Below are 13,924 nucleotides of genomic sequence, written 5' to 3' on the forward strand. Positions count from 1 at the left end.
ACATACATGGGGCTGACCAGGTCTGGGGATGTAGTGGTCAGGAGGGGAATCCAGGCCTGTGGCTCCACAGAACTTACATTCTAGAGGGAGACAAGTAACTAGTTAACAAGTATATAAGAAAAAGCAAGCAGTGTGATGTGAGATAGTCACATTAGTTATTTATTTATGTGAATTATTTAGTTATGATAGTCAGGGGCTCCCCTGGACACAGTGGTCAGAAAAGGCCCCCCTGGGGAGGGGGGGAACAAGCCAAGATCTAGGGAAGAGTTTTAAGCCAAAGGTCCACCAAATGAGAAGGCCTTAGTGACTGAGCCAGAGAACAAAGGCCTTGGGGCTGGTGCAAGTAGTTGGAGAATGGATAAGGCTGCAGATGGAGGCAGAGGCCAGATGACCAATAGCCTCCTAGGCCAACAGAGGAGTGAGTGTGGGCTCAGACCGTGTGTATTGTAATTATATATTTAAGCAGGGGAGGCTCGGCTCTGGCCTACATTTTTATAAATGCAACTCTGCCTGCTGGTGGAGAAAGGAGCACCAGCAGCGGTATGGCAAGGAGACTACCGCCACCATCTGCCAGTGAGGATGGTGGCCACCCCTGGACACAGACAAGGACTTCTGTGAGACACGTTCAGTAGAGTTGATGGGCATGAGGGTAAAACATCCAAACCCAGGGTTTTAGCTAACAAATTGGATGGACAGTGGGGACGTCAATGCAGATGAGGAAAGCTAGAGAGAAACATGTTTGAAGTAGGGAGGGAATCCAAAGTTTGAGACGCCTGCCTATTCAGAAAACCAAGTGGAAATGGCTGGCTGAGTTTGAAGCTCAGAGGAGAGGTTAAGATATCAATCTGGTAAGGGATGGGAGAGGAGAACCAGCTTCTAGATGGAAAGCTAATTAGGGAAAACATATATGGTAACTCTGCCTATTAGATGCTCCTCCACGCTGCAGATCACAGTGAAGAGAGCCAGTGGTCATAGCCACTTTACAGTGATGACTGGCTGCATTCACTGGTTCACATCCAACTCCTCTGGAAAGTCCAAGCACCAGGTTTCCAAAACACAGAGGCACAGAAGAAATGCATATCCATAAAAGCAGTCTATGGAAGAAAAGTCACTCTTAAAGCTTTTTGTTTGCTTAATCCCGCCCCCCCCCTTTTGACCTCCTAAGTAAAACCTACAAGGCAAAGTGATGGTTAAATAGAAATGTAGTAACACTGAGGAACTTTTTTTTTTTTTAATTTTTTAAAATTTTTATTTATTTATGATAGTCACACAGAGAGAGAGAGAGAGAGGGGCAGAGACATAGGCAGAGGGAGAAGCAGGCTCCATGCACCGGGAGCCCAATGTGGGACTCGATCCCGGGTCTCCAGGATCGCGCCCTGGGCCAAAGGCAGGCACTAAACCGCTGCGCCACCCAGGGATCCCTTTTTTTTTTTAAATAAATATTTTATTTAGTTATGAGAGACATAGAATGAGACAGAGAGAGGCAGAGACACAGGCAGAGGGAAAAGCAGGCTCCATGCAGGGAGCCTGACACGGGACTTGATCCCAGGTCTCCAGGATCACACCCTGGGCTGAAGGTGGCGCTAAACCGCTGAGCCACCTGGGCTGCCCCACTGAGGAGCATTTTTAAAAAGCAATACCACTATTTCAAGATTTTTGAGGCTGAATGTTATCAAATAAATACACATTCAAACATGAAGTGATCCACATTTGATATACGAAATCTGGATTGGAGTAGGGCACTATCAGTAACAGAAACAACTGCTTAACTTGTGAAAAATGTGTTTATAAATTTGATTTCTAAGAAAGAATTTCTAAGCAAGAGAAAATAAGGTAGAAGAGAAAAAAAATTCCATGGTTTTCTTTTTTTAAAGATTTATTTTTTAGATAGAGAAAGAGTGTATGAGTGGGGGGAGGGGCAGAGGGACAGAGAATCTTAAGCAGACTTCCTGCTGAGCATACCTGATGTGGTGTTTGATCTCACGATCCTGACATCATGACCTGAGCTGAAACAAAGAGTTGAACACCTAACCAAGTGAGCCGCCCAGGTGCCCCCTCCCTTTTCTAAAGATTTCTTTACTTTAAAGAGAGAAGAAATTTGTTTTTCTAGCTCCAGCTCACCATCACTGGTTCCAAACTGTTGCAGATTTAAGCCATCCAGGAAGCTTTTTGCATGTTCTGTGGTCTTTCTGCTCCATCAATAATATCCAATTGTGATCATCCCAAGCCACTACACAACTGCTCACAATCTGGGACTTTGCTGCTCCAAACACGGCTGTTAGCTGGGGCTCAGAAAACTTTATCAGGGGACTTAATAGTATTGGTAGAGAAGCAATTAATAATCATATTCTTCCTGGGTAAAACCAGGTAACTGTGTCACACCTTTTCTACCTCACAGCTCAAGATGCTGCATTGGGCATTTATCCTCCCACAGGGACTCCCCCCCCCCCCCCCCACCTGCTTGAGGAGCATTCCTTCTATGCAGCGTTCTGGAGCAGCTGTCTCATTTAGCTTTCATCACAATAAATCTATTTCAAAATACATCAACCTCTCCAATGTATTTGCACAGAATATGAATTCCCCTACTCTAGAGAAAAACAATTTCTTTAAAAGTACACTTCCTTTCTAGTCTGGGCAATTAGCTAAGAGACAGAGGACCAGAGAAGGAATTTCTTAGAGAGAAAAACAAACAAACAAACAAACAAACAGTGTAATGGAGGGGGAAAAAAAAATCACAGCAGCTTGAAATAAATAGAAAAAAGCAATATTCTGATTTCTGTAAGACATCATATAAAAAAGGTTCAGTGGAAATTAAGTTTATTTCTGGATACACCACAGTAAAATATATGCCATATTTATTCAGAGTATCATAATCAATGCAAAAATAGAATTCTCTTCTCCCCTTAAAAATGTTAAGTATAATACTATAGGCTACATACATGATATCTTAGGTCTTCAGTATAAGCTTCTCAAGACAAACAAAAATCTTACAAAATATATACAAAAGAATATTGTAGTGTAAGAAAAAGTTACCAAAACATAACTTTTGTAATTTACTTTACACAAAATGTATCTAGTTGATTTTTTCAAGAGCTTCACCCATTAGTCGAATAGCAACACTCTTGCCTTCATCTGTTTGAACAACAAGCAAAGCTTCAAATTTGCCCACGGACTTGGGTCTGAACTGCACAGGCATGTTGATGTAATGCTGCGCTCTGTGAAGAGAAAGGAAAGGTCATCAGCGTGATGCTACAGCAGCAAGTGCATCACGGAAATGTATCACTGAGAGCACAATCGGATTTTCATGAAAGAATTTAGTAGAGTTACATTCAGTTTAAGTTTAGTTCTCATTTCTTTGATGTTATTTAATAAGAAACTGGCACGGAGGAGAGGGCCATGTAAAATCTGATTCAAACAGTATTGCATATATATTCCTGGCTATTCAACAAAAATAGGAAAAGGGAAACGAGAGGTCTGTGCTACTGTGTATGGAACTTTGTGTTCTGTTTGCAGAGGCAGAGAATGGCCTGCCTAAGAGTGAGAGAACACCTGACATATCCTGACCATCCTCCTCCAGCAGCATACTCAACCTCCAGCAGAAATACATATAATATATAGATTTTAGATTTTTATTTGACAGAGCACAAGTGGGGGGAGCAGCAGGCAGAGGGAGAGGGAGAAGCAGACTTCCTGCAGAGCAGAGAGCCTGATGTGGGACTTGATCCTGGGACTCCAGGACCACGACCTGAGCCAAAGGCAGACACCTAACCAACTGAGCCACCCAGGAGCCCCTGGGGTTATTAAACCAACCTGCTCATCAACAGGTCTGTGCAGAGTTTGCTCCAGTATTCTTAACTGTTATAAAAAACTTTCTTGAAAATTTATTTTCAGATTACATTTGACCCTCAAACAATACAGGTTTCAAATAAGTAGGTCCATTTATGTGTTGATTTCCCCCCCACCCCCCCGGAAAAGTACAGTACTATAAATGTATTTTCTTGGAGCACCTGGGCGGCTCAGTGGTTGAGCATCTGCCTTTGGCTAGGTTGAGATCCCAGGATCAAGTCCCATCATCGGGCTCCCCACAGGGAGCCTGCTTCTCCCTCTGCCTGTGTCTCTGCGTGTCTCATGAATAAAATCTTTAAAATAAAATGTATTTTCTCATGATTTTTTTTTTTATTTTCTCATGATTTTGATCACATTTTCTTTTCTCTAACTTACTTTATTGTAAGAATATAGTATATAAGACATACACAAAAATGCTATTATTGGTCAGGCTTCTGGTCCACAGACCATTAAAAGTTAAATTTGGGGGGAGTTAAAAGTTATACACAGATTTTCTACTGCATGGAGGTCGGCAGCCCTAACCGTTGCATTGTTCAAGGGTCAACTGGATACAGAGGCAGGAAATGAGTGCCCTGTCTCTAAAACTATTATGTTGGGGGTGCCTGGGTGGCTCAGTTGGGCTGAGCATCTACCCCTTGGTTTCAGCTTTAGTCATGATCTTAGGGTCATGAGATCAAGCCCCTGTCAGGCCCGACACTCAGCAGGGATACTGCTTGAGATTCTCTCCCTCTCCCTGTGCCCCTCCCCCTGCTTGCATGTGTTCATTCTCTTTCTCTAAAAAATCATTTTTTAAAAAATATCATGTTGGGAGGTTTCTGTTCATAAAACTAGATCCCAAGAGCTTCAAAAACAACAACAACAACAAAAAACCCTTTATTCCTTTTTTTTTTAAACCCTTTATTCCTATGGTGACTGAAACCACATATACTTTATCACAACCTATGTGATGTCACTGACGTTTAGTCTTAATTGTTTTAAGTGAAAATTTATAGCTTTTAGACTTTCCTCAGAGGGAAGGTACTTCATCCTTGAGTCTCATCTCTGAACTACATGTTTTAAAGTTCAGCAATCAGAACGGTTATATGCTTTTGTTTCCACTATATCTTGGAATTATGTTTCCTGATAAAACTCAGTACAGTGTTGGCTTTTGGGTATTTTAGTATTTTGGAGAACAGTTTTAGTATTTCAGAGCCCCTTTCCTGGATATAACTGGCAGGGCAGAATTTTAAAAATATATGTATGTACGTGTACACACACACACACACACACCACACACGCATCTGGGTTATTTTCCCCAAATGCATTGTACTCTAATTTCCTATATCAAAGCAATGTGACTTTAAGAAAAATGGTACCTAGTCCTTGGCACTGACAAACTATCATTTTATCTTTCACATTAGCATTTCTTTTTTCTTTTTTTTTTAAAGATTTTATTTATTTATTCATGAGACAGAGAGAGAGAGAGAGAGAGAGGGAGGCAGAGACACAGGCAGAGGGAGAAGTAGGCTCCACGCAGGGAGCCCGATGTGGGACTTGATCCTGGGATTCCAGGATCACGCCCTGGGCTGAAGGCAGGCGCTCAACCTCTGAGCCACCCGGGCGTCCCTCATGTTAGCATTTCAGCACCCAGAATAATGTAGTACAGTTTGCTAACTTAAGAGGCTTTATACCTTATAAGTTACTGAAAGTAATAAAATATCCTGAAATAAATCTGAGAAATCCATCATTAACAAATTTTAATATGGAACAGAAATGTTCTATATTCAACTGAGAATGTTTTAAGAATGTATTATGATAAAAATGTATTGTTTGCTTTAGATTTATAGGTACTCTGAATAAACTAGAATGTAATTTAGAAAGGACTGTGAAATTGAACACAGCTCTAAAACACTACAAGATGGATATATTTAACCTTGTACTATTATTAAAAACTGCTTTGACCTCTGTCTTCTACAGACACACACCACACACACACACGGAAAAAGGTAGGGCCCAGAGGAGACGTCTAGTTCAAAATCCCTTAACTAGCTGAGGACCAACATTACAGCAAAGGCACAAAAAGACCAAAGAGGCATAAGAGAGTGAAGCAGTAGCTGTGGAAAAGCACTCTAAACCACCTCCTTAACTACATGTCCCCATCTACAGAAGCTACAAATTATATAAACCATAATTTTTCTTTCTCTTTTTAACTGAAAAGGAATACTCTGTGCAGGAAAAAAGGGGCCCTTTAGCATAGCCAAGGTACTATCATTATCAAAGAAAATGAGGTAAAACTCCTTGGTTCCTGTGTGTTGGTAAGAAGTAATGACAGTGCTGTCCCCAGTGTGACTTAGTGTGAGAACCTTCCTATCCTCTGGAATGACATAACAGAGTTGGGTAGCTCTGCAGCAGGAGCCTGCCAGGATGCTGGGTGCAGGCAGACGTGGGCACAGGAGGGGAGAAATGAGTTACTCTACTGTCTAAGCAGATTAGACTTGAATAAAACAATAGGTTAACAGAAGAATGCTCTTCAGGGTTAAGTGGAACATGAATGAATTCTTTTTTTTTTTTTTTTTTAAAGATTTTATTTATTTATTCATAGGGAGAGAGAGAGAGAGAGGCAGAGTCACAGGCAGAGGGAGAAGCAGGCTCCATGTAGGGAGCCCGACGTGGGACTCGATCCCGGATCTCCAGGATCACGCCCTGGGCCGAAGGCAGGCGCCAAACCGCTGAGCCACCCAGGGATTCCCTGAATGAATTCTTTTTACACAGCTATGACAGAAATGATCACTTCAAGTCCTCAAAACAAACTTTACCAAAAAAGTGATAATCAGGGTTTATCTTTCCCTATTACATTCTTTACAATCTATCGCTTTAAGGGGGCTACATCTCCCACATACATTCATGTTCCCCACCTCTGAACTAGGCAAAAGTCCTGTGGCCTCTGGGGGAAGCTCTCCTGACTATGTTGCAGTCAGTTTATGTCCCAAAGGCCTTGGGCAGCTTTCACGTTTCAGCAGGAGAACAGCTCCGTCAGGCCTCATGAGTGCCATGGGGAAGGTGCCTGTTTGGAGTAAGGCACGGATTACCTCATGTACTCTATAGATGACTAAAGAGTCACGTTATTACTCTGGCTGGAGTTAATGGTGTCATAGAGCAGACAGAGATCTAATTAACAAAAACATCACTAATCAAAAGCTGGCAACTGCCTCTCAGACCCTCAGAATAGGTTTCTTCCACCTGCCAAAGCAAGCTAGACGTTGCTCTCAACCAGCATTTGTATTTCATGAGCACAAAAGCACTCAACACTTACAATAAGAACAGGCACTATTATTTCAGTTTTATGGTAAAATTTTCAAGTGAGATACCATAGCAAAGTTTTGCTTCTTCTCCAAAGATGAAAGAAGTCATTCTACTTTAAAATGTAAAATTTCAGCCTATGGAACGGTCATGAGAGATGATTTCAATGACTTGGTGTTGACTTCACTTGGTCGTCTTCTTCCTCACGTACTCAGTAGTGCTCACCCACTGTTAACACAATCTAACACCACCCATCCTAGATCAGTAGGGCAAAGAAAGCCTCCTTAACTGGAGGCCTGCAGGCTGCTGGAAGTCAAGGACTCAGAGCACAGAAGCTAGAAAATGTGTAGTCATGGTGTTTTAAACTTAGACCTTTCTCTTCCATGTGGCTTTTTAAGCGATTATAAGAAAAGAAGGGATGTGAAAACGTGTTGTTCCATCACAATCCATGGGGCTGGTCCTGGTGCTAGTCTTGGTGCTTCAGAGGCAGCCCTAGAATGTTTACAGGGTGCTCCAAGTTTTCAATGGAACATAACATGTTTTTGGAATCATCTAACACTAAAATAAAAGATCTTATAATTAATTAAATAGCTTAATTAAAGATTCAAAGATAGAGATAAAATTATTCTTCAGTGGTAAGTCCAACAGAACCCTACTGTTAAAATTCTATATAACAGTAACAACCCAGTTTGAGATTTCAATCTAAATATAGATCATATGGAAAACAAAGAGTAGCAAGGATGACAAGAAAATGAGGCCCTAGTTTAAGAAGTATAGGGTATTTGAAGAAGGACAAATATAGTAAAAGTTTTCCCAGTTAATCTGGGAAAGTTTTTGTCCCAATTATTGAAAATTTAACTCCCTGATCCTCAGCATAGTAAAAATAACACTTAAAGCAGGATTTATTCTAAATCATAAGATAATTAATATTTTATATATTTATGTGACGAGCAAAAGACCAGGTAGCAGGAATCACATGCTAAATCCAAACCATCTCACAAGTTTGGGTTGCTAGATAGTAAAGCACACTTATATGCAGTCATGAAAGGCAGTCATGAAATGCTTTCCCTGCAGGTTCCTCAGCTTTTTTTTTTTTTTTTTTTTCAAAAACATGATAAGGACTGTTCTGTGGGGTTGGTGATGGTGATGGTGATGACGAGCTATTGTGGAATGGGGAGAGCTCACAAGTCCCAACCCCCAGGAGAAATCCTAAAGTCCTGAAAACAAAGTCCTGCACTAGGATGAGAACATTTTGATTTGTGATAAACTCACCTCAGAGAGTATTTTGAATGTTTGACGTAGAAAGGCTCTCTGGGACTTAAAAATTTCAGCTGGAATTTAAAATGAAACACTTTATTAAGTTATGCAAGTTAGATATTTGAGCATACTTAAAACATGCCATGCATTTCTTTAATTAAAGGTGTCTAGTAAATTTCAGTATAGTCACAAAATTAAGACAATAAATGCTCATGAAAACGCACTTAATTTAATATGAATTTACTCTAGTTCTAACTAGAGTAAATGTTATCCAGAAATATGTTGCTGTGATGGTACAGAAGAAAAAGAAAACAAGGAAAAATTTTAAAATGAAAATATGAAAACATGCTAAATATTTCTGATTTTGAGATAAAAACTCATGAATTTCCCAGGAGTCTGTTTTCAAACACAGTATAAGGCATTAAAAAAAAAAAAAAATCAACTCATTATTATAACTCAAGTATAAACTACAGAACGAGCTCCTAAATTATCAGGAAATTATATATATATATTTTTTATAAATTTATTTTTTATCAGTGTTCAATTTGCCAACATATAGAATAACACCCAGTGCTTATCCCATCAACTGTCCCCCTCAGTGCCCGTCACCCAGTCACCCCCACCCCCCGCCCACCTTCCCTTCCACCACCCCTAGTTCGTTTCCCAGAGTTAGGAGTCTCTCATGTTCTGTCTCCCTCTATTAGGAAAATATTTATCAAATAGTTGAACACATCCACTTTCCCAAAACCCACAATACTATTTCCAACTTACAGAGTGCATAATGAAAGAATTATTTCGCAAATTGACCTTCAACGTCCTGGATTCCCCTACCCTAGTTGGCAGAAACCGATACACATCTTCTGAGGCATAAACCCCACGGTGAGTCAGGTCAAGCTGCCTGCTTTGGAAACAGATTGAAAAATCAACTATTTAAAATCCAGGTAAGTAATTTAAACTACTTGTCTACATGCAGTTAGGAAGTGTTTTGTGTTTTGATTTGTATTTTCTCTCACAACTCAGCTGGAAACTAGTTCTGTAATGGCAGCTTCATTACTGTGTGTGAAGATCGAACACCACCACAGCAGTCTGACAAGCTGTAGGGTCAGCTGCTACATGGGACAGGACAGCTCCTCTCTCCCCGGAGAAAGCCTCTCTGCTCGCCTCACACCCCATGTGCATGCAGGTGCTCCTGTTGCCTTAGTTCACGTTACCCATACCACTCACCATGCAGTCCACTGGATGACCTTCATTTTTCCTGACACACTACCCTGATGGTAGGACTCAAGCTCTAGTCTCTCGGCAGCATTTGATGCAGTGACCTAGATGCTAGGCCGTCTGTGCAAGCTCATTCCCACTCCCTCACCACCAATGCTACTGTCCTCTGGGGCTGGATCCTGGACATCCCTACTGCTCTCGCGCAGTCTCCCTAGGCAATTCCGGTGGTGATCCAGCAACCCCACCCTCATGTGACTCCCAGATCTGTATCTCAGCCTAGACTGCGCCTAGGCAACACGCCTATCACCATACAGTGATCTGTCTCCACAAATACAGATTAAACCTGGGATCTTCTCAAACCTGACCCTCCAGTTTATTTCTGTTTGGGAGCCAACTTTGACCACTGTTCTCTTTCAAGCCCCCTTACTCAAACCCATTTACTGAGTCCTCTGAATTTCCTTCTATAGACTTCTCCTATCTGTCCATTTCTCTTCATCTTTCTTGACACTACTTTAGTCCTGGACTACTTAAAAATAGCTTCTGACTCATTTTACCATATCTACTCTTGCCTCCTTCTAATCAGACTGTACCACAGCCAGATGATTTTTCTACAAATACTGGAATCTGATCATGTCATTCAATGGCTTCCAACAGCTTCCTAGATAAACCCCAAATTAACATCTGACAGGTGAGGCCCTGTGTGGTCTGCTTCTCCCCACCAGCCCTCTGGCCTCAGTTCACAATACTCTCTCTCCCTCTGGGTTCTAGGCCTTTGGTCCTGCAAGGGCCAACAACAACCACCCAGTCCTTACACCTCCATCATTTCTACTCATCCTCCTCAACTCAAAGGTCCAATTTCAGGGAGGCTCTTCCCAGGTATCACATATCAAGCTCCCTCTGTCATGTTTCTCATTTCTTTCCTTTCAGTCCTTTCCATGGATGGTAAGTGAGATTATTTGTGATGGGGTTCCTTCTCCAGGAGATGAAGTCCCTGGAGCAAGGACCAGGGCAGTTCTGCTTCCACTACATGGCAGCACTCCGTAAAGATGAGATGAACAAACGAGTAAATGGCATCAAAAGAGTGTGGTAAGAACGCATATTCTTCAAAGGAGCCTAATTTCTTAAAAACTGCATTATTTACTTCCATTAGAAAATAAATGACAACATGTATATTAAATTTAGCAGGTATTTAACATTTAATTTTTCTCACAAGCATCTTCCTCCAGAACAAAGTTAGATCTAAACATTAGTTAATTAAGGATTGTAAGAAACATGTTTATTAGGTAAAATACTTAAATACTATCATTAGAGCTGTATAAGCTCCTGGAAAAAAATTTTTTTTTAGAAAGTTTTTAAGGGGCGCCTGGCTGGCTCAGTTAGAGGAACATACAACTCTTGATCTTGGTGTCATGAGTTGGGTGTAGAGATTACTAAGAAATATAATAAATAAACTATTAAATAAAAATAAAAAAAGAAGTTTTTAAAGAATCAACTTTTACACAGTGTTCCAGGGAACATAAAATGGTATGGTCATTTTGTTTAAACTACCTGGCAGTTTGTTTTAAAGTTAAGCACATGTGTACAATATGACCCAGAAGTTCTATTCTTCAGGTGTTTTTACCCAAAGGAAATTAAAAGGTACATCCACAAAAATACACATACAATAATGCTCATAGCACCTTCACTTATAATGGCCCCGAATATGGAGCCACCCAAATGTCACCAGGAAAATGAATTAACTGTGATATGTTCACATAAAGCAATACTTGACAATGAAAAGAGACAAACTACATATATGCTCTACAACACAAATGAATCCCAAAAACATTATGTGTGGTGAAAGTAGCCAGACTCAAGGAGTGTGTATGTGTATGAAATTCAACAAAACCAACCTATGGCCATAGATCAGAATGGATATTGGGTTGAGGGTGGGGCTGACTGCAAAGAGATGTGTAAGAGCTTTTCAGGTGAGAGAAATATTCTCTATCTTCATTAGAGTTGTAGCAATGCATGAAAGCTCATAGGTAAGCTCACTGAGCACTTTACTGAATGTAATTATATCTCAAAGTACTGGAGAAAATGTCAAAAGAATGGCAAAAACAACATACCTGGGTATGAGAGCAGTCTCTGATACACCTTGTCTTCGGGGCTTAACTAAATTATCCAGTTTAATGAGGGAGTTTGTGGAAATTTGTGAACCTTCAGGCTCATTTTCTGCTTTGACACTCTATAAAAAAGAAAATGAAGGTGAGAGAGGAGAAATAAATACTCTTGGAAAAATATATAGACATTTACCTATCTGAATTCTACTATTTCCCTCATAACTTTTAAAAGAAAATTTAAGATTTGTAAATGCCCTGAATTGTAATTCCTGTATTTTTTACTGTTCAGCTTCTTTTATATATATATATACATACACACATACACAATCTTACCTAATCAAGTCAAACAAATTTCATAGAGCCAAACCCAGACCTCAAACATACCCATCAATAAAGGCAAATGAGAAAATTAAGATTACAGGGCCAGACAACAGGATTAATGAAATTAGAATACCACCAGGAATACAGTTTGCATTTTCAGGACAGTTTTCCATGTCAGTTTCACTTAATGTTTTTAATATACACACACAATAATTTACTTAAATTCAGTGTAATACTCACTTGCCCAGAGAGTTGAAATCTCAAGGTATGTTTCCTATGAGGCTCCTTAAGGGGGTTACACTCAACATCCCAAAACTGAGCATAATCCCCTCTATCTCTGGGCAAAAACGTGATGGAGACCTACAAAATAACACATCCAGGGGAGAAATTTAGATCCTGAGCCTCATATGCATGTAGTTGCTATATGGTTTTGCCATTAATTGAAAAGGAAATTGAACAATTCTACTTTTGGTAGAAAATTACACCATATCCAAAATACACTTTCCTTTCAGGTTCTATGTAATATATTCCTCAAAATGTAAATGTTATTTACATTATCAAAAATTTCTAGAGCTGTCAAGTACAAGACCTAAATCAAGATAGTTAACCCCAGTAACACAATCCAGTCTTTCACAGCAATGCTTATGGAACCCTCTTGCTGGCCACACAGTAAAGGCCTAAGGCCTAGAAACAGTTACTTCAACTACACACCTCAAAGTTATACATACGATCTATATGCATACAACCCGTAAAAACTCAGTAATGAGAAAGTTGTAAGATTTAAAAATAGACTTTTATAAAGTTTACCAGTGTTAAGTGCTTCCTTTATCAAAAAATTTAGTGTTGGGCAGCCCGGGTGGCTCAGCAGTTTAGTGTCGCCTTTGGCCCAGGGCGTGATCCTGGAGACTAGGGATCGAGTCCCACATCAGGCTCCCTGCATAGGGCCTGCTTCTCCTTCTGCCTGTGTCTCTGCCTCTCTCTTTCTGTGTCTCTCATGAGTAAATAAATAAAATCTTAAAAAAAAAAAAATTTAGTGTTAAAAGTACTATTGGTTAGGTTAACCACTAATCAGTGTATTTGAGTCTGGACTTAACATTAAAACTGTTAAGTGACCCAATTTGTTAAAACAAAACGTAAGAAACAACGCAGCCAGCAAATCTTAGAGTGTGGAGGCAAAGGCGAGATACTGATGGAGGAGAGGCGATTATCAGTATCAGGGAATTACACCATTAAAGAGGATGTGGACGCTGAGAAGATCACAGAAGAATGAAAACAACCATGTCCTAAATGGTGAATATGTACAAATTATCTGGAATCACTGGGCACTAGAGTACCATGGACTCTACAAATCTCACCTAACATTGCCTTCCAACACCAAAAATAAAGAGGAGAAAGCCTAGTATTATTCTATGTGACACACATTAAGACACATAATAGGAACTTTAATCCCATTCAAATAGGTAACTAATTTTTTCTTCCTTCTGGATCACTATGTCAATAGTTGCAGTTTTGGGGAGTACTTCCCTAAACGGTTCCAGTATGATATTACCTTGCTTTCTTTTCCCTTAACATAAATTAAGTACCCAGACCTGGAGTTCAGTTGACAAATGTGACCTGACAGTGTGCTAAGCAAATAGTTCAGTCCAAGATATGCAGTGATGGACACAAATCAAAGATCTCATTGAGGTTTCCTTTTTATGTTAGGTACTGTGTAAAAGGAGAAATTCCCAGGAGACAATCTAGTCCTGCATCCTTGTTTTTCTATTTTCAAAGCCTCACTGAGATAGAATTCATATACCATACAATTCACCCACTTAAGCATAGTCAGGGTTTTTAGTATATTTCCAGAACTGTGTAACCACCAGTGTAATCTGATTTTAAAGTATTTTCAACAATCCAAAAAA

At 40.0% G+C, this 13,924-nt stretch overlaps 1 protein-coding gene across 9 annotated transcripts in view; it reads right to left on the bottom strand.

Annotated features, from left to right (window-relative positions):
- Positions 1-2,800: 2,800 nt before the first annotated feature.
- The window catches only part of CEP192 (centrosomal protein 192), a 157,517-nt gene continuing 146,393 nt past the window's right edge, over positions 2,801-13,924 (bottom strand). For 6 of the 9 annotated variants that reach the window (XM_072828630.1, XM_072828635.1, XM_072828629.1 and 3 more), the window contains 5 exons: positions 12,261-12,380; positions 11,706-11,824; positions 9,154-9,283; positions 8,398-8,456; positions 2,801-3,215 (listed from right to left, as the gene is read on the bottom strand). In XM_072828630.1, the coding sequence (XP_072684731.1) occupies positions 3,074-3,215; positions 8,398-8,456; positions 9,154-9,283; positions 11,706-11,824; positions 12,261-12,380 (570 nt within the window). In that variant the 3' untranslated portion in view covers positions 2,801-3,073. Of the gene's footprint in view, positions 3,216-6,512; positions 6,890-8,397; positions 8,457-9,153; positions 9,284-11,705; positions 11,825-12,260; positions 12,381-13,924 lie in introns of those variants that run through there. The other 3 variants (XM_072828633.1, XM_072828631.1, XM_072828634.1) reach the window with 2 other exon arrangements.

The sequence above is a fragment of the Canis lupus genome, chromosome 6 (genome assembly GCF_048164855.1).
Source record: "Canis lupus baileyi chromosome 6, mCanLup2.hap1, whole genome shotgun sequence".
Taxonomy (NCBI): Eukaryota; Metazoa; Chordata; class Mammalia; order Carnivora; family Canidae; genus Canis; species Canis lupus.